The 17,480-nt window shown below is 50.9% G+C and overlaps 2 protein-coding genes across 10 annotated transcripts in view; one reads left to right on the top strand and one right to left on the bottom strand.

The window, feature by feature from the left end:
• Nucleotides 1-17,480, top strand: part of NRL (neural retina leucine zipper) — a 38,490-nt gene that overhangs the window by 8,827 nt on the left and 12,183 nt on the right. The window contains exons 2-3 of one of the 6 annotated variants that reach the window (XR_010587837.1): nucleotides 3,596-3,830; nucleotides 4,595-5,136. The exons of 2 other annotated variants lie outside the window; for them this stretch is intronic. The gene's annotated coding sequence lies outside the window, so the exon portion shown is untranslated. Of the gene's footprint in view, nucleotides 1-3,595; nucleotides 4,531-4,594; nucleotides 5,137-15,006; nucleotides 15,661-16,609; nucleotides 16,935-17,480 lie in introns of those variants that run through there. 3 more of the 6 variants (XM_065547482.1, XR_010587834.2, XM_065547481.1) reach the window with 3 other exon arrangements.
• On the bottom strand, nucleotides 5,987-15,958 carry PCK2 (phosphoenolpyruvate carboxykinase 2, mitochondrial). Of its 4 annotated transcripts, none has more exons than XM_015453621.4 (11): nucleotides 15,875-15,958; nucleotides 15,283-15,362; nucleotides 12,997-13,242; nucleotides 11,725-11,909; nucleotides 11,434-11,637; nucleotides 10,875-11,062; nucleotides 10,393-10,555; nucleotides 9,900-10,118; nucleotides 7,234-7,371; nucleotides 6,859-6,954; nucleotides 5,987-6,602 (listed from the first exon to the last, which is right to left on the bottom strand). In XM_015453621.4, exons 4-11 carry the CDS (start codon nucleotides 11,780-11,782, stop codon nucleotides 6,148-6,150), a joined length of 1,521 nt encoding a protein of 506 aa, XP_015309107.1. In that variant the 5' UTR covers nucleotides 11,783-11,909; nucleotides 12,997-13,242; nucleotides 15,283-15,362; nucleotides 15,875-15,958; the 3' UTR covers nucleotides 5,987-6,147. The 4 variants fall into 4 exon arrangements, with proteins under 4 accessions (XP_015309107.1, XP_005560972.1, XP_045253413.1 ...); XM_005560915.5 differs by lacking the exon at nucleotides 15,875-15,958 and adding an exon at nucleotides 15,694-15,818; XM_045397478.3 differs by lacking the exon at nucleotides 15,283-15,362.

The following is a 17,480-nucleotide window of genomic DNA, read 5'->3' as shown; positions in this document are numbered from 1 at the left end:
AAAGCAATGCTTATTGCTGTCAATAAATACGTGGGTAAATCTCTGTTCGAGGCTCTCAGCTCTGAAGGGTGTGAGACCCCTGATTTCCCACTCCACACCTCTATATTTCTGTGTGTGTGCCTTTAATTCCTCTGGTGCCACTGGGTTAGGGTCTCCCTGACCGAGCTGGTCTTGGCAAGTGGTGCCCGTATGTGGGGGCTCAAATTCAGGTCAAAGGGTCGCCAGAGCGACAGTTGGAGAATGTGGAACTAAGGTGGAGGACACCTGAGTACTCTTAAAGCAATCCCCGTGGTGAGTAAGAAGGGGAGCTCGGAAGCAGCAGGGTAACAGTGGGACAAGTGTGGGCTCTGGTTCATTCCACCTTGGAACCTTTTCACACTGATGATGACGAGGAATGAGAGTATAATGAAGTAACAGAAGAAGTAACAGTAGGTTTGTTTGCCAGCTAAAGCTAAAGCGGCAAAGGAGGGAGAGGTTCATCCCTACCCTTCTGCACCCATCATTATTATTTTGAAGAAAAAGAGTGGCCTGATCCTCCAGATCTTTCTTTTCCGGAGGATCACTGGGCGAAAAGTAGTTGCCTCAGTGACTGTTCGAGCAGGGCCTCGAGCGACTGCTCTCAGTTCTATTCAGGCAGGAGCTCAGCAAGTTAGATGAGAGGGTGATTTGGAGGCTTGGCAGTTGCCTGTTAGAATACACCCCCAGATCAACAGGGAAATATTATAGCTACATTTGACTCTTTTCCTTTTAAATTACTCAAAGAATTTAAGCAAGCTGTTAATCAGTATGGACCAGGTTCTCCTTTTGTAATGGGACTGTTAAAGAATGTTGCTGAAGGCCGGGCGCGGTGGCTCAAGCCTGTAATCCCAGCACTTTGGGAGGCCGAGGCGGGCGGATCACAAGGTCAGGAGATCGAGACCATGGTGAAACCCCGTCTCTACTAAAAATAGAAAAAATTAGCTGGGCGCAGTGGCGGGCGCCTGTAGTCCCAGCTACTCGGGAGGCTGAGGCAGGAGAATGGCGTGAACCTGGGAGGCGGAGCTTGCAGTGAGCCGAGATTGCGCCACTGCACTCCAGCCTGGGCGACACATCGAGACTCCGTCTCAAAAAAAAAAAAAAAAAAAGAATGTTGCTGTTTCGGCCGGGCGCGGTGGCTCAAGCCTGTAATCCCAGCACTTTGGGAGGCCGAGACGGGCAGATCACGAGGTCAGGAGATCGAGACCATCCTGGCTAACACGGTGAAATCCTGTCTCTACTAAAAAATACAAAAAACTAGCCGGGTGAGGTGGTGGGCGCCTGTAGTTCTAGCTACTCGGGAGGCTGAGGCAGGAGAATGGCGTAAACCCGGGAGGCGGAGCTTGCAGTGAGCTGAGATCCAGCCACTGCACCCCAGCCTGGGTGACAGAGCAACACTCCATCTCAAAAAAAAAAAAAAAAAAAAAGAATGTTGCTGTTTCCAGTGGGATGATTCCTACTGACTGGGATGCTCTTACTTGAGCTTGTCTAACTCCTGCTCAGTTCTTACAGTTTAAAACTTGGTGGGCAGATGAAGCTTCCATTCAGGCTGCTCGCAACGCCCAGGCCCAACCTCAAAGTAATATAACTGCAGACCAACTTTTGGGGGTCGGCAGCTGGGCTGGTTTAGATGCACAAGTGATCATGCAGGATGATGCCATAGAGCAGCTTAGAGGAGTGTGCATTAGAGCTTGGGAAAAAATCACTTCAGGTGGAGAACAATACCCTTTCTTTAGTGCTGTAAAGCAGGGACCAAAAGAACTGTATGCGGATTTTATAGCTTGGTTACAGGAGTCTCTTAAAAAGGTGATTGCAGATTCGGCTGCTCAGGATATAGTGTTACGGTTATTAGCTTTTGACAATGCTAAGCCTGATTGCCAGGCTGCTCTGCAACCTATTAGAGGGAAAGCACATTTAGTTGATTATATCAAGGCCTGTGATGGTATCGGAGGTAATCTGCATAAAGCTACTTTGTTGGCACAGGCAATGGCAGGACCAAGAGTGGATAAAGGAAATATTCCGTTTCCTGGAGCTTGTTTTAACTGTGGAAAGCATGGTCATACTAAAAAAGAATGTAGAAAAAATCAGCAAGTCAGGCCACCAGATAGGGGAAAAAAGAAAACTGCTGAACCTGAAATATGTTCAAAATGTAAAAAAGGAAAACATCGGACTAAACAGTGTCACTCTAAGTTTGATAAAGATGGGAACCCGATTTCGGGAGACGCTATGAGGGGCCCATCCCGGGCCCCATTCCAAACCGGGGCATTTCTGGCTCAGGCCATTCCCTCACCCCTGTACAATGCCTGTCCCCCGCCACAGCCGGTAGTGCCGCAGCAGATTTATGCTGCACAAAAGCTGTGAGCCTTCTGCCTGGGGAACCCCCACAAAAGGTCCCAACAGGAGTCTGTGGACCCTTGCCAGCAGGGACGATAGGATTACTTCTAGGAAGGTCTAGTTTAAGTTTAAAAAGGGTACAAATATAAACAGGAGTCATTGATTCAGGTTACAATGGGGAAATTCAAATTATTATATCTACTTCTGTTCCCTGGAAAGCAGAGCCAGGAGAGCGTATAGCACAGCTCCTGATTGTGCCATATGCGGGAATGGGGGAAAAGTGAAATTAAATGAACAGGAGGATTTGGAAGCACAAATAAACAAGGCAAAGCAGCTTATTGGGTAAATCAAATTACTGATAAACGTCCTACCTGTGAAATAACTATTCAGTGAAAGAAATTTAAAGGTTTGGTAGATATAGGAGCCGACATTTCAATCATTTCTCTGCAGCACTGGCCGCCCACTTGGCCAATTCAACCTGCTCAATTTAACATAGTTGGAGTTGGTAAAGCCCCTGAAGTATATCAAAGTAGTTATATTTTGCACTGTGAAGGGCCCAATGGACAACTTGGGACTATTCAACCAGTTATAACTTCTGTACCTATAAATTTATGGGGAAGAGATTTATTGCAACAATGGGGAGCACAAGTATTCCAGAACAATTATATAGCCCTCAAAGTCAACATATGATTCATGAAATGGGGTATGTCCCTGGTATGGGACTAGGAAAAATTTGCAAGGTTAAAAAAAAACCGCTTCAAGCAAAAGGACAACAGTTCCCACCAAGGTTTAGAATATCATTTTTGATGGCGGCCATTGTTAAGCCTCCAGAACCTCTGCCTTTAAAATGGTTAACGGATAATGTCCCAGGCTATACTAGCCAATCTCTAGCTACATTTTTCTCTGTATGGAATATTAAACACATTACTGGTATCCCATATAATTCTCAAGGACAAGCCACAGTGGAAAGAATGAATCTCTCCCTAAAACGGCAGCTGCAAAAGCAGAGGGAGGAAAACAGGGAATATGGAACACTGCAGATGCAACTGAATCTAGCATTATTAACTTTAAATTTTTTGAGTCTGCCCAAAGGCCAGATGGTATCAGCAGCTGAACAGCATCTACAGAAACCAACTGCAAAGACAGAAGCCGAACAACTGGTTTGGTGGAGAGATCTGATAACAAAAAGTTGGGAAATAGGTAAAATAATAAACTTGGGGTAGAGGTTATGTTTGTGTTTCTCCAGGCCAAAATCAACAGCCAATTTGGATACCATCAAGACACCTGAAAGCTTATCATGAGCGAGATGCTGAGAAAGAGATTCCAGAAGGATCCCGAGGACCCCCCAGTTGCAGCCATGTCAAGACTGATGCTGAGAGAGGAGGATCCCAACTGTCACAAGCAACACCCGTCGAACACAGCCACCCACCTGGAGACAGATCAAGAAGCAGTCACAGATGGCGGAAGAAAACCTGAGCAAAGTGGGACAATCAGTCACAATGAGTAATTTAATGGTAGCTATGATAGCGGTGATCACCATTGCCATGAGTATTTCTTCAACAAGGGCTAACACAGAGAACAATTATACTTATTGGGCATATTTATCAATCTTGTCTGGCAATAATGTCTGGATGTAATCACTCTATGACACAGTTATACACGCTTTCTGATCTCAGTATTTACCATAATAAATCTTCTCCTATAATTGAGGCATACCGCCCTCAAAAACCTATTTGTAAACAGGATTGCCTTAGTTAGAAAAAATGAACATACTTGTTTAGGAAGATTGCATTGCAGAACAGGCAGAAGTGCTGCTCTCCGATTCCGATGGAGTCATTATTAATTGGTCCCCTAAGGGAATCTTTAGCTTGAATTGCACCTCTCAGTCTGCATGCCATGGTCACACTATGTTCAGCTGGTCTGAACAAAATGGTCAGATGGTAGAAATGATAAGAAGTACGGCAAGAGTTCCTATTATCTGGAACCATGGCGGTATAGTGGCATCTCACTTTCAAATGATGTGGCCTGTTGTAGGAGCTAAACAAGGATTTGTAGAAACTATTAAAAGAACAAACATTTAAGGCATCCCAGGCACACCTGACCTTAATGCCAGGAACCGGAGTGCTTGAAGAAGCTGCAGACAGATTAGCAGCTAGTAACCCATTAAAATGGATAAAAACACTTGGAAGCTCTGTGATGTCAATGATGATTGTGCTTTTAATCTGTGTCATTTGTCTTTGTATAGTCCGCAGATGCGGATCCCGACTCCTGCGACTCCTGCGAGAAGTAGCTCAGCGTGACAAAGCTGCCTTTGTTTTTATCACTTTGCAAATCAAATAAGGGGGACATTTTGGGAATAGGCCCCCAAAATCTGGCCATAAACCGGACCCAAAACTGGCCATAAACAAAATCTCTGCAGCACTGCAACATGTTCGTGATGGCCATGACACCCACGCTGGAAGGTTGTGGGTTTACCGGAATGAGGGCAAGGAACGCTTGGCCCACCCAGGGTGGAAAACTGCTTAAAGGGGTTCTTAAACTACAAACAATAGCATGAGCGATCTGTGCCTCAAGGACATGCTCCTGCTGCAGATAACTAGCCAGAGCCCATCCCTTTATTTTGGCCCATCCCTTTGTTTTCCGTAAGGAATACTTTTAGTTAATCTACAATCTATAAAAACAATGCTTATCACTGACTTGCTGTCAATAAATATGTGGGTAAATCTCTGTTCGAGGCTCTCGGCTCTCAAGGCTGTGAGACCACTGATTTCCTATTCCACACCTCTATATTTCTCTGTGTGTGTCTTTAATTCCTCTAGCACCACTAGGTTAGGGTCTCCCCGACCGAGCTGGCCTCGGCAGTGTCTGGCACATAGAAGGTGCTACAGAAGTGTTGTTAGCTGTCCTAATATTGAATATGCCTCCATGAATACTATGTAACTCCCAGTGCCAGGTCAGGTGGAGGAAGAACAAATTTGAGAACTGACAATGAAGCCACTTCACTGGAGAATGGGGTTGTAGAGGCTTCTGCAATCTAAGTGGGAGATCAGGAATTTTAGGCCTGGGGGCTGTACTGAACAGCTTGCTCAGGCCCTCACCATTTTTTTTTTTTTTTTTTGAGATGGAGTCTCTCTCTGTCACCCAGGCTGGAGTGTGCAGTGGCACGATTTTGGCTCACTGCAAGCTCTGCCTCCTGGGTTCACACCATTCTCCTGCCTCAGCCTCCCAAGTAGCTAGGACTACAGGCACCCGCCACCACGCCTGGCTAATTTTTTTTTTTTTTTTTGGTATTTTTAGTAGCTACAGGGTTTCACCATGTTAGCCAAGATGGTCTCAATCCCCTGACCTCGTGATCCGCCCACCTCAGCCTCCCAAAGTGCTGGGATTACAGGCATGAACCACGGTGCCGAGCCTCACCTTTTTTTTTTTTTTTTTTTAAGAACTCGGGACATAGAGTGGATAGTGCCTTCTCCCAGCAATTCCTATGTCTGTGACCCAGTGCTAGAGCTGCCTGTAAAACAGATCTTTGGTTGTGCTGGGCTGTGCTTCTTCCAGGGGCTGGAAGAAGATTGTGAGATTGGTGTTAGAGGGAAGCCTGTGAAAATAGGTGGGAAATGAAAACAGCACAAATCTTGTGTAAAATAGATAAGCATCTCTTATTATTGGACAGTCTTTGTGGGAAGGTCTATGGCACATAGAAGATGTTAATTAATATCAAATTGCTAGTATTTTCTGCAAGGTGACTTCCCTATTCCCAGATGAGGGTGCTATGTCCTCTTGCTAGACCACAGCCTCAGGTCACATTTTGTGCACACGTCTTTCCAGGGCTTCAAGCTCAGCCAACACCTCTTTGGGCAGATCCTGGTTGACCTGCTCTGTTAGGTAGCTCCGAATGTCACGAACCTCCTGTTCCCAAAAATCCTTGGGGAGGGAGAACAGCTGAGTGGTGTCTATAGCTCCGAGGCCACTGAGATCCAAGGCTCCCTCCTTTGGCACCAGCCCAATGGGTGTCTCTCGGGCACTGTCCTCCCCCTCTAACCGCCGGCAGATCCAGTCTAGCACCCGAGCATTCTCCCCAAAGCCTGGCCACAGGAAGTGCCCTGCCTCGTCACGCCGGAACCAGTTGACATGGAAGATACGGGGCAGCTGGGCCCCCTTGCGCCCCTCCATGCTCAGCCAGTGTTCCAGGTAGTGCCCAAAGTTGTAGCCAAAAAAGGGCCGCATGGCAAATGGGTCGTGCATGATGATCTTCCCTAGGGAGGGGAGCAAGATGGGTAAGGAATCTTCCTTCTCACTGGAGAAGGGAAGGGCACCCTGCACCCAGTTGGAAGAAGCTGTGAAAGGCTCATGGTTCTGGCATATCTTCAGGGATGGGGAAAAGATAGAAGTGGGAAGAGGTGGAGCCATATCAGACTCCAGGGGTGGACAAAAGGAAGGTCTGGCTCAGGAAGGGAGAGAGGAAGTGCTGTGTGTGCACAGAGGAGAGGGAGGAATGGCGAGGGTGCTCACCTTTGTGTTCTGCTGCAGCAGTGGACTCAGAGCGCATGGCACTGCCCACAAACACCCCATGACGCCAGTTGAAGGCCTCGTATACCAGGGGTACCCCTAGATCACCAATGAACAGAGTCACAGGCAGCCCTTTTCTTTGGACCCTCACTCCAGCCCTTCTGGTGAGCTTGACTGGTACTGTCTCTCCTAGGACCTTGGCTATCCCATTTTCAGACCCTTTGCCTCCTCCCAAGTTTGCATTCACCAGGGGAGAACTCTGGAGACAGACAGCTACAGATAAGATGCAGGCCGAGGCTCTGGATCAGAGGGAGGGAGGTAGACCCTGATACAGACATAGCCCTTTTGCCAAGAACATGGAGCTCACATGTTGTTTACCTTTGGGTCTGCGGCCACCAAAGATGATGGCGTCAATGGGGACACCCTCTGGGGCCTCCCAGGCTGGGTCCATGATGGGGCACTGGCGAGCCGGGGCACAAAAGCGAGAGTTGGGATGTGCACAGGGCTCCTTGTCACCTGGCAGAGGAAATACAAACACTATTATTTCCAAGGTCATGTCGACCCCCAACACACACATATATGGGCACACATTCTTGCAGGGTTCTTTTTTTTTTTTTGTCTCATCAGCTGCCTAGAACTTTGTGTGATAAGGAGCAGAGAGAAGGGAGCCAGGGCATCTCCAAAAGCTCAGGTTATTTAGCCATGAAGGTGCTGCCAGCTGAGCTATGTGAGAAAAGAGTGGGAGAGGAATTGGGGTTTGGCAGCACACTAATGTTTGTGCCAAGCTACTGGCACTTGGCACTGACCAGGGCTCAAGGGAATGGGGTTAGATATGGGCATAAGGTTATAATAATTTTTCCCCCAGAAACTATTTTGTTATTTGCGAGATTATTATTTAAATACCCAAACCTAAAGCAAAAACTGAGAATGTCAGCTTAGTACCTCAGACAATTGACTTTCCATCAGCAAACTGGGGAAGACAGACTCTCCTAAATTACCAAAATGCAAACAGGAATTTATTTTATCTTTTTATTTTTGAGGTGGAGTCTCGCTCTGTTGCCCAGGCTGTAGCGAGCACAGTGGCGCAATCTCAGCTTACTGCAACCTCCGCCTCCCGGGTTCGAGCAATTCTCCTGCCTCAGCCTCCCCAATAGCTGGGATTACAGGCACCCACCACCATGCCTGGCTGATTTTTTTGTATTTTTAATAGAGATGGGGTTTCACCATGTTGGCCAGGCTGGTTTCAAACTCCTGACCTTAGGTGATCTGCCCACCTCGGCCTCCCAAAGTGCTAGGATTACAGGGGTGAGCCACCGCACCTGGCCTGATTTTATTTTATTAATTAATTAATTTATTTGTGAGACGGAGTTTCACTCTGTCGCCAGGCTGGAGTGCAGTGGCACAATCTTGTCTCACTACAACCTCTGCCTCCTGGGATCAAGCGATTCTCCTGCCTCCTGAGTAGCTGGGATTACAGGCGTGAGCCACTGTGCCCAGCTAATTTTTGTATTTTTAGTAGAGATGGGGTTTTGCCATGTTGCCAGCCTAGTCTCGAACTCCTGACCTCAGGTGATCCACCCACCTCAGCCTCCCAAAGTGCTGGGATTATAGATGTCCACCCAGCAAGGAATTGATTTTAAAGCTAACAAAATGCTGGAGATTTCCCTGCCCTGCTTAGACCCTGATGAAGTGATAGGGCTTGAAGAACAGAGATAGGGATATCACATGGGTAGGGATAACCTTAGGAGCCCAGGTCATACTTGGCACCTTCAGGTGTCCTGGAGAGGGATTGGGACTAAGTCAGTGGCACATGTATGAAGCACCACTGTGTGGCCCCTGAGTGGACACATCCCCTTCTCTGCTGGAGGTTGCTGGTTAGACATGGGGGGTGAGGAAGCCATGGGGCCCAGATCCCCACTCTGTCCCATCCCCAGCTTCTGCCTCCCATCGCAGATAAGAGCCATCCTTCATCAGCACCCAGTGCAGGACCCTAACACAGGGTATTGTTCTGGGAATTGAAGCTGGGGACAAGGTGCCTTAGTTATGCCCCCAAATCTGGAGATGATGAAAGGGTTGGGGAACTAGCCTGTGGGGAAAGATGAAAGTTTCTTGGATTTCTCAGTTGGGTGGGAAGGCTGAGAGGGGCTTAATGATGGTGTTAGTAAAAATAAAGGGTGATTAGATGAGGCAAGGAGGGTGACTGCTAGGCCAGCCTGGCAAACCTGAATATAGGCTTCAGTGACCACAAGGCCACCCTCCCCTCCCACACTTTTCTTTGCCCCCGCCTTGGTGTCTGGACTGCCTGACTGCAGAAGGCCATGGAAAGAATACTGAAGGTCCAGAGTGCAGGGCCGAGGGAAAGGTGGGACTCCCAGGCACCCGGGGTAATGACAGGATTCAGAAACTAGCTTCTGGGAAAGACTCAAGCACTGACCTAATTTTGTTTATAGGAAGGGATTGGGGTGAATGCTTTGGAGGGACAGGGGAAGGGTGAGGGTAACAATACTGACCTTTAGACGGTGGTTATTATACAGGGGACAGTGGGAGCCAAGTGGCAGGAGGACAGTCGGAGCAGAGGAGGCAGGTTTCCCTTTTCCTAATGGGTCAAACTTTATGGATAGTGCTTGGAGCCCAATACCTTCTGTAACAATGTTCAAAAGTCCTTCCTTTTCCTTTCATTAAAAAAATCAGCCTGTATTTATTATTGAGAGTCTACTGTGTGTTTGTCAGTGTGCTAAACCCTTTTTATGCACTCTTTAATCCTCCAACAACCTGATGAGATAGGTACTATCACAACTACCTTCATTCAACTGATGTGGAAACTAAAGCTTAGAGGTTGAGCAACTTAGCCAGATCACAAAACCAGTGACTGGTGGAGTTGGGACATGAACTGAGATTTTGCCTGGGACTGGAAACTGCAGACGTTCATGACTTCTGTGCCTCCTAGCAGTCCTAGAAGATGGCTGGAGGTCGTGGAGAAGGCTTTTCCACCATTAAGGTGCTGAGGCCTGGAGGCTGTGCCACACCTTCCCTACTGCACATACCAGGTTTCCAGGGTTTGCCCAGCCAGGAAGTCACAGTAACACCAGGTGGAAGAGGCTGGTCAATGCCCTCCCAGTACACGCCACCATCGCTGGTCTCAGCCACGTTGGTAAAAATAGTGTTACTCTGGATTGTAGCCATGGCGTTGGGATTGGTGGTGGCAGAGGTACCAGGGGCAACCCCAAAGAAGCCGTTCTCAGGGTTGATGGCCCGGAGTCGACCTGTTAGAAGAAGTGAAAGAAAGGAAGGACCAAACAAGGAAAACTTGAGATGTAAGACCAAAGAAGGTCCTGCTCCACCCCTCCCTGTCCTGAGATGGACCCAAGATCTGATGAGGAAAGGCTGTCTCTAGGGTGGCTGGGCTGCCAGAGGAATGGAGCAGGGTTGGGTGTTCAGGAAACTTTCTCACTGACAAAGTCACTGTGAACACTAAAGAGGAGACCTCGAGTCTCTGACAAGAGCCAGAACCAAGAGTGTGATCTGAGGGTCCCTCACCTTCACTGTCAAACCTCATCCAAGCAATGTCATCCCCCACACACTCCACTTTCCAGCCTGGCAGTGCGGGCCGCATCATGGCCAGGTTGGTCTTGCCACAGGCACTGGGGAAGGCGGCTGCCACATAGCGCTTCTTCCCTGCAGGGCTGGTGATGCCCAGGATCTGTGCATTGGGGAGAGAGGGAACAAGAAAGAGGTCACCAAAGGTCAGGGCATGGCCTTCATGGGGAAGGACAGCTAGGGTTTAACAGGGAGGACCAATGTTTATTCACTATATAGGTGACTGCCCTGCCATTAGGCCTGGGTGAGTGGCAGGGGAAACCCCAACATTCAGCAGCCTGAGGCCAAAGTTTTGGGCCTTCAAGTAGAGTCCCTGCCCACCAGCCTGGCACCTGGCAGGAGGGAGGTGAGGCTGAGGCACTGGCCAGGCCCCACCCCTGCCCCGTCCCCAGCAGCTGCCCTGCTCCTCACCAGGCCCTCACCAGCATGTGCTCTGCCAGCCAGCCCTCATCCCGGGCCAACCGAGAGGCGATGCGCAGGGCAAAGCACTTCTTGCCCAGCAGGGAGTTGCCACCATAGCCGCTGCCGAAGGAGACGATCTCCCGCTGGTCAGGCACGTGGCCAATCAGGGTTTTCTCTGGGTTGCACGGCCACTGGCTCACCGGCTCCCCTGGGGACAATGGGGTCATGGGGCTGCTGGCAGCAGCATCGCGAACTGGGGTGTCAGGGGCCAGAGGGATCAGGGATTGGCAAGAGAGACACTTGGGAGCAGTAGCAGCACCAAGAGGTGGCTGAGGCCCCCCACCTCATAATAACCATCAGCTTTTGTGCCCCTATTCTTGGACACGGACTTTTCTCAATCTTGTGCAAAGTACTCTGCAAACACAGCCTCACACCTCCGCTGGGACTGTTGCTCTGGATCTTGGGAATTAGGTTGCCAGAGAGGACAGGTTCTTAGGGTCTGTGGAGAAGTAGGACTTGGGATTTCCTCCGAGTACAAGAAGGCCTCTGTGTCCCCCTTGGGGCAGAGCAGGTGCTTACCTTGTCCTGTCAGGGGCTGGCCCACGGAGTGCAGACACTTGACAAAGTCACCATCTCCCAGGGCCTGAAGCACGGGCGTCCCCAGTCGGGTCATAATACGCATGCTTGCCACCACGTAGGCTGAGTCAGTGAGCTGCACCCCAATGCGGGACAGCGGGGAGCCCACAGGACCCATGCTGAATGGAAGCACATACATGGTGCGGCCTGTGGAGGAAAGCATCCCCTGGATGAAGGGTTCCAAACCTGTTCATATCTTCCATGCCCCTGCCACTCTGTCCCTGCCCTGGTTACCCTGCATGCAGCCTGGAAACCTCTCATCCACAGCTCGCTGGAAATCAGCTGGGGACATCCAGTTGCCCAGCTGCCCACGGGCCCCACCAGCTGGGAGAGGTACCGTGTCCCGCTGAGAAGGAGTTACAATCACCGTCTTGCTCTCTACTCGTGCCACATCCTTGGGGTCTGTGCGGGCCAGCCAGCTGGGGGAGAGAGTACTGTCAGGAGGTTTCCCTTGTCCCTAGACCCACTTTTTCAAGTCCACCTTTGACTCCAGGTCTTCTGTTGGCCTTATTTTTCCCCACCCAATCACATCTCAGGCCCTTCCTCCAGACTTTGCCCCATCTAAGGGGTGTTTCCCCAAGGTCTCAGCCCTCTGGGGGTCTCTGCCCCTGGCAAAATCTCCCTGAACTGGTGAGAAAAAAAAAAAAAAGCAAAGGATCTATTTATGTCAGCTTCTTCATTTAGCATTAAAATAAAATACAAACTACAAACCAGACCAGGCACGGTGGCTGACGCCTGTAATCCCAGCACTTTGGGAGGCTGAGGTGGGTGGATCATTTGAGGTCAGGAGTTTGAGACCAACTTGGCCAACATGGTGAAACCCTGTCTCTACTAAAAATACAAAAATCAGCTGGGCGTGGTGGCGCATGCCTGTAATCCCAGCTACTCGGGAGGCTGAGGCAGGAGAATTGCTTGAACCTGGGAGGCAGAGGTTGCTGTGAGCTGAAATCATAGCCACTGCACTCCAGCCTGGGTGACACAGTGAGACTCTGTCTCAAAAAAAACAAAAAACAAACAAACAAAAAAAAACAGTTTCTTTTTTTTGAGACAGAGTTTCGCTCTTATTGCCCAGGCTGGAGTGCAATGAAGCGATCTCGGCTCACTGCAACCTCTGCCTCCTGGGTTTAAGTGATTCTCCTGCCTCAGTCTCCCAAGTAGCTGGGATTACAGGCATGCGCCACCATGCTGGGCTAATTTGTGTGTGTGTGTGTGTGTGTGTGTGTGTATATATATATATATATTTTTTTTTTTTTTTTGTAGAGATGGGGTTTCTCTATGTTGGTCAGGCTGGTCTCAAACTCCTGACCTCTGGTGATCCACCTGCCTTGGCCTCCCAAAGTGCTGGGATTATAGGCATGAGCAAATCCCAGTTTCTGAGTCCATTTACCCCAAAGCTCTCATTCTTGTTCATTCCATTAGGATGTTCTAGTTAAGTTGATTATGTCTTGGTGAACCCAAAGTGGCCTCAGTGCACCTATCTTGCAGGTTGTGGAGCCCAAGGCTTACCAGTTATTGTACTTGGGGAGCTTTCGGATGAGGCCCTGCTGCTCCAGCAGGGTCAGTGTGGCAGTATTCTCAGCCTCAGTTCCATCACAGATGTGGATGCCCTCTGGTTGGCACAGGCGGGCACTGTGCTCTACAAAATCTTGAACGCCAGTGGGAAGCTGACCCAGATCTCCACTAAGCACTCGCAGAGTCTGGATGCTACGGCATGATGGCCAGCCTAAGGGGCTCAGCCCATGCCAGCTAAGCCTACAGGAGAAACAGGGAAGCAATGAGCTAGCTGCTGTCATCGAGGGTGGACGGGGTGGGTGGTGGGGAGACAGAAAGCTTGGGCTGTTGCAGCCTGCTAAAACATGTCTGCATGCAGGGACCATGAAGAGCATGTTGCAGTTGGTGTGTGGGATGTGTTCAGGACACATGTACCTTGTAGCCTTCATGAGGCTTGAGGAGGGTGTCTCCTAGTCAGTTAGGGACAGATATGGCCAAATGAGCAAAAAAGGCACATGCCTGGCTGTGTGGAAGTGTCCATGTAGGCATGCTGATGTTACTGCATGTGTAGCCCATGCCCATGTTTAACTGTTTAATCAATGTTTAGAAATGAGTAGGGGGATGGCTGGGCATGGTGGCTCATGCCTGTAATCCCAGCACTTTGGGAGGCTGAGGCAGGTGAATCACGAGGTGAGGAGATCAAGACCATACTGGCCAACATGGTGAAACCCCATCTACTAAAAATACAAAAATTAGCCGGATGTGGTGGCGTGTGCCTGTAGTCCCAGCTACTCAGGAGGCTGAGGCAGGAGAATCGCTTGAACCCGGGAGGTGGAGGTTGCAGTGAGCCGAGATTGTGACACTGCACTCCAGCCTGGGCAACAGAGCGAGACTCTGTCTCAAAAAAAAAAAAAAAAAAAAAAAAGAGTAGGGGCCTTTGGCTCAAGTGTCAAGAAGCTGGGCCCAGGTGACAACTTCATATGTCTGGTGTTTGAAGCCTCATCCATTTTATTTCCATTTTTGAGTATAGTTTTTTATAAGTTAAAATGGCAACTGTTTTTATTCTTTCCTTCTGGTGTGTATGCTGTAAGACTATGAAAGCCCCAAGCAAAGGTCCCAGTCTTTGCAGTGCCAGGTTTCTAGATGAGGACTCTTGCACAGAGAATAGGTGACTGGATGATGGGCTTCCAGGCCCTGATCTGCTGCTGCCCACTTGGACCAACAATGATTGCGTAAAATGTTGCCCTCGGGTAAGTATTTTTGAACTGTGCGGAAGGTTGACCACTGGGGAATGAGTGTCACTGGCTGGAGTTCATGGGCTTAATTCTTAGGAGGTCAGCGTCCTATTGTCTGTCCTCTCATGGCCCTGGGGGAGAGAGAAGCAAGGTCTGCTCTGATTGGCCTGGACCCAAGGTGGAGTAAGCCTGAGAGAGCAAAGGCCATGAGAAGGATGTTACTCTCCTCCTCTACCAAGGCCTCGCCCATCAGAAACTGCCCCCACACCCAGGACCGCTGACTCCGTGCTTCCCCTGGCTCTCCTTCCTAGAGGCCACATGCCTAGAGAGCTTTGGTGTTGGTGGGAGGGTGAAACAGCAGCCTGCTGGCAGCTGGGACTCAGAGGGTGTTAGCCTGGGGAAGGGAGAAAGCTCAGAGCATGGATGCGGGAGCTTGAGTCTGGCTGGGGTAGAAGCTGGGGTGGTTTCCGCTAAAGCAGGATAGATGAACAGTGTGGCCCCAGGGGCAGGGGAGGAGGGCTACTGGGACCTGGGTCTGTTCCTGCCTCAGAGGGAAGTTCTCCCTGAGCATTAATCTTCAAGACACACATCCTTGAGGAGAGCCTCTCTCCAGTTGGAGCCTCGCTCACGTTCTCTCTTGTGAAGCCCCCACACCCTCCTACAGCCCCCTAAGTGGGACCTTTCCTTCAAAGACTACCCACAAGGGCTGCCCACGTGGAACGGGCTGTGCGAGAGATGTGGGTCACTTCCGACTCTGAGACAAAAGCTGAGAAGAGAGGCCTCAGAGAATAAATAGAAAGGAGACTAAGAGGAGGAGCAGACGAACAGGACGAGCCTGGGGGCTCCAGGCCTGGACAGAGGAAGAAGCCAGCTATGTAAGAAACGAAGGCAACTTGGCACCCTCCTCCCACCTTGCTTGCCTCCCTCTCCTGGCCCCAGGTCCCTCGGGCTGCCCTGGACTTCCCGCCAGGTTCCAGTCCTTCCAGTCCGGGAAAGGCCGGGAATGGATGTTTAACCTTCCATCTTCTTTAAGGGGTCTGAGCTCAGTCTCCCGGGGCTCACGTACCCTTGTCCCCAGGGCCCTGCTGCCTCTCGAAGTACCCTGGGGCGCTGGCTGGGAGCCCGGTAGAGGTCCGAGGGAGGTATCTGGGAAGGAAAGGAGGATATGCGGAGACCCGACTCAGCAGAGACGAGCGAGGAGGGAGAGGAAGTTCTGAGAGTGACAGACAGAGATCGCGCGGTCGGAGGCGAGCGAGGCAGAGAAGGGGAGGTGCGGGCGGAAACGAGGAGCACCGGCCGGCTGCCCTCCCAAGAGACGCACGGCGCGGGAGGCTGGACCCACAGCAGTCGCCCCTGCCCGCCTCCGCCTAGGACGGGAAACCTGGCGGAGGCTGAGAGCAGGGGAGCGCCACTGGCAGCCCCGAGGGGGCGAGCGCAGCGGAAGGTGCGGGTGGGCCCCGGGCCGGGGGTCACTCACCGCAGGCCGGGGCGGTACAATGCGGCCATGGCACCTGGGCAGGGGCTGCGGGGTGGCCACGGAACCGAGCGGAGCCGGGGAGATATGGAAGGCGGGGAAGAAGGGAGCGCGGCGAAGCGAGCCACAGCAGAGGCTGGCGGGAGGCGCTTAAAAAGGAGGGGGGCAGGCGCGGGGGCGGAACCTGGTAGGGCTGGCGCGAGATTTCCTCCGCCCTGCCAGCAGGCTGGCTCCCTCGGCCTTGGGGCTCCAGGCCCCAGGTCGGCCCAGCCACCGCCCCAACCTCTGCCTCCCAACCGCCAAACCCACCTCTCCCATTGGAGGACTGGGTCCACCCTTCGGCCCCCGACTTCGAGGTCCCGCCCCCATCCGCCACCGCCCAACCCGCCGCACATGATGTAACTTTGAGGACTCTTGCTCCCCGGAGAGACACTAGGTGGCAAACAAGCTAGGAACGAGGGGCGAGGCCAGGGGCGGGAGGCCAAAGGGCCAGACGTCTAGAAGTTAGGGGGTTGGGCATTGCCTTTTCAGTTCCTCCTCCTAGGGACCCGAAGCCCTGAGCCCTGGGCCTTTCTGTATTCCAAGTGCCCAATGCCAAGGTCCACTTAGTTCCCAACTCCTAAATCCCCGCTTCTCCTCCTGATCAAGGCTCCTTTCTGTCTTACTGTGAAATGGTGGAGTCTCTCCACCCCTGAGTCTCTTCCTTGGTCCTCTGATCTGGTCATTCTCCTGCCCTGGCACACACCCCACCCCCAACGGAGTCTTACTCTGTCACCCAGGCTGGAGTGCAGTGGTGGATCTCGGCTCACTGCACACTCCGCCTCCTGGGTTCAAGCAATTATCCTGCCTCAACCACCAGAGTAGCTGGGATTACAGGCGCCCGCCACCACACGCGGCTAATTTTTTGTATTTTTTGTAGAGATGGGGTTTCTCCATGTTGGCCAAGCTGGTCTCCAACTCCTGACCTCGTGATCCACCCGCCTCAGCCTCCCAAAGTGCTGGGATTACTGGTGTGAGCCACCACGCCCGGCGTGGTCATTCTTTCTCTCCACAATCCAATGAGGAAATGCATCTGCTCACCCAGCTACCACCGTAAGGTCCTCAGGTGATTTCTCAAGCTGTATCTCCATTCAGACATCTCTCTCCAACCTGAGACCACTGGATATCACCCACAATGCTATATAGCACCTCAAACTCAGCTTACCTATGATGGGTGTCTGCTCAGCATCCACTCCTCCTTTCTGGTAATAGCACCCTGATTTTCTTCTGGGGAACCATCCCCTCAGTCTGTATTGTCATGTGGGTCTTATGTCACCCCTCTTGGGGGTAGGCTTGCAGTTTAGCCAACTTTTGTGTTCCTCACTCTGGCCACAGCAATCAGGGATGTTCAAGGATGGGCATGAGATCCCTCTCCGGGACTTTTTGTGAAAACTTTGGAAGTGAGCTATTTCTGCTGAGTTGCTGAGCTGGTAGAATATAAACCTGGAGCTGCTGGGTATTAGCTTGGCACTGCAAAGCAGGAACCTGTCTAAGAAGCCAGCCTAGAGGAAGCACAGCAGGGAGATGGCAAGCAATGGATTCCTGATTTCAGTTATAGGAATCGATGCATTTCTTTTCTTGCTCAAGCTAATTTTAATTGGAGTTCTGCCACTTGCAACAGAAACAATCTTGATTCTCAGATTTTTTGGTGTTCTATGCTGGAACATAGTGGGATAATGAGAGCTAGTCTCCAGCTATGGGCTTGCTGCTGGTCCCCGTCTCTTCCTCCTCAGGCTGTAGCCTATACTCAA

Source organism: Macaca fascicularis, chromosome 7 (genome assembly GCF_037993035.2).
Source record: "Macaca fascicularis isolate 582-1 chromosome 7, T2T-MFA8v1.1".
Classification (NCBI taxonomy): domain Eukaryota; kingdom Metazoa; phylum Chordata; class Mammalia; order Primates; family Cercopithecidae; genus Macaca; species Macaca fascicularis.
This window is presented reverse-complemented; position numbering and strand designations above follow the sequence as displayed.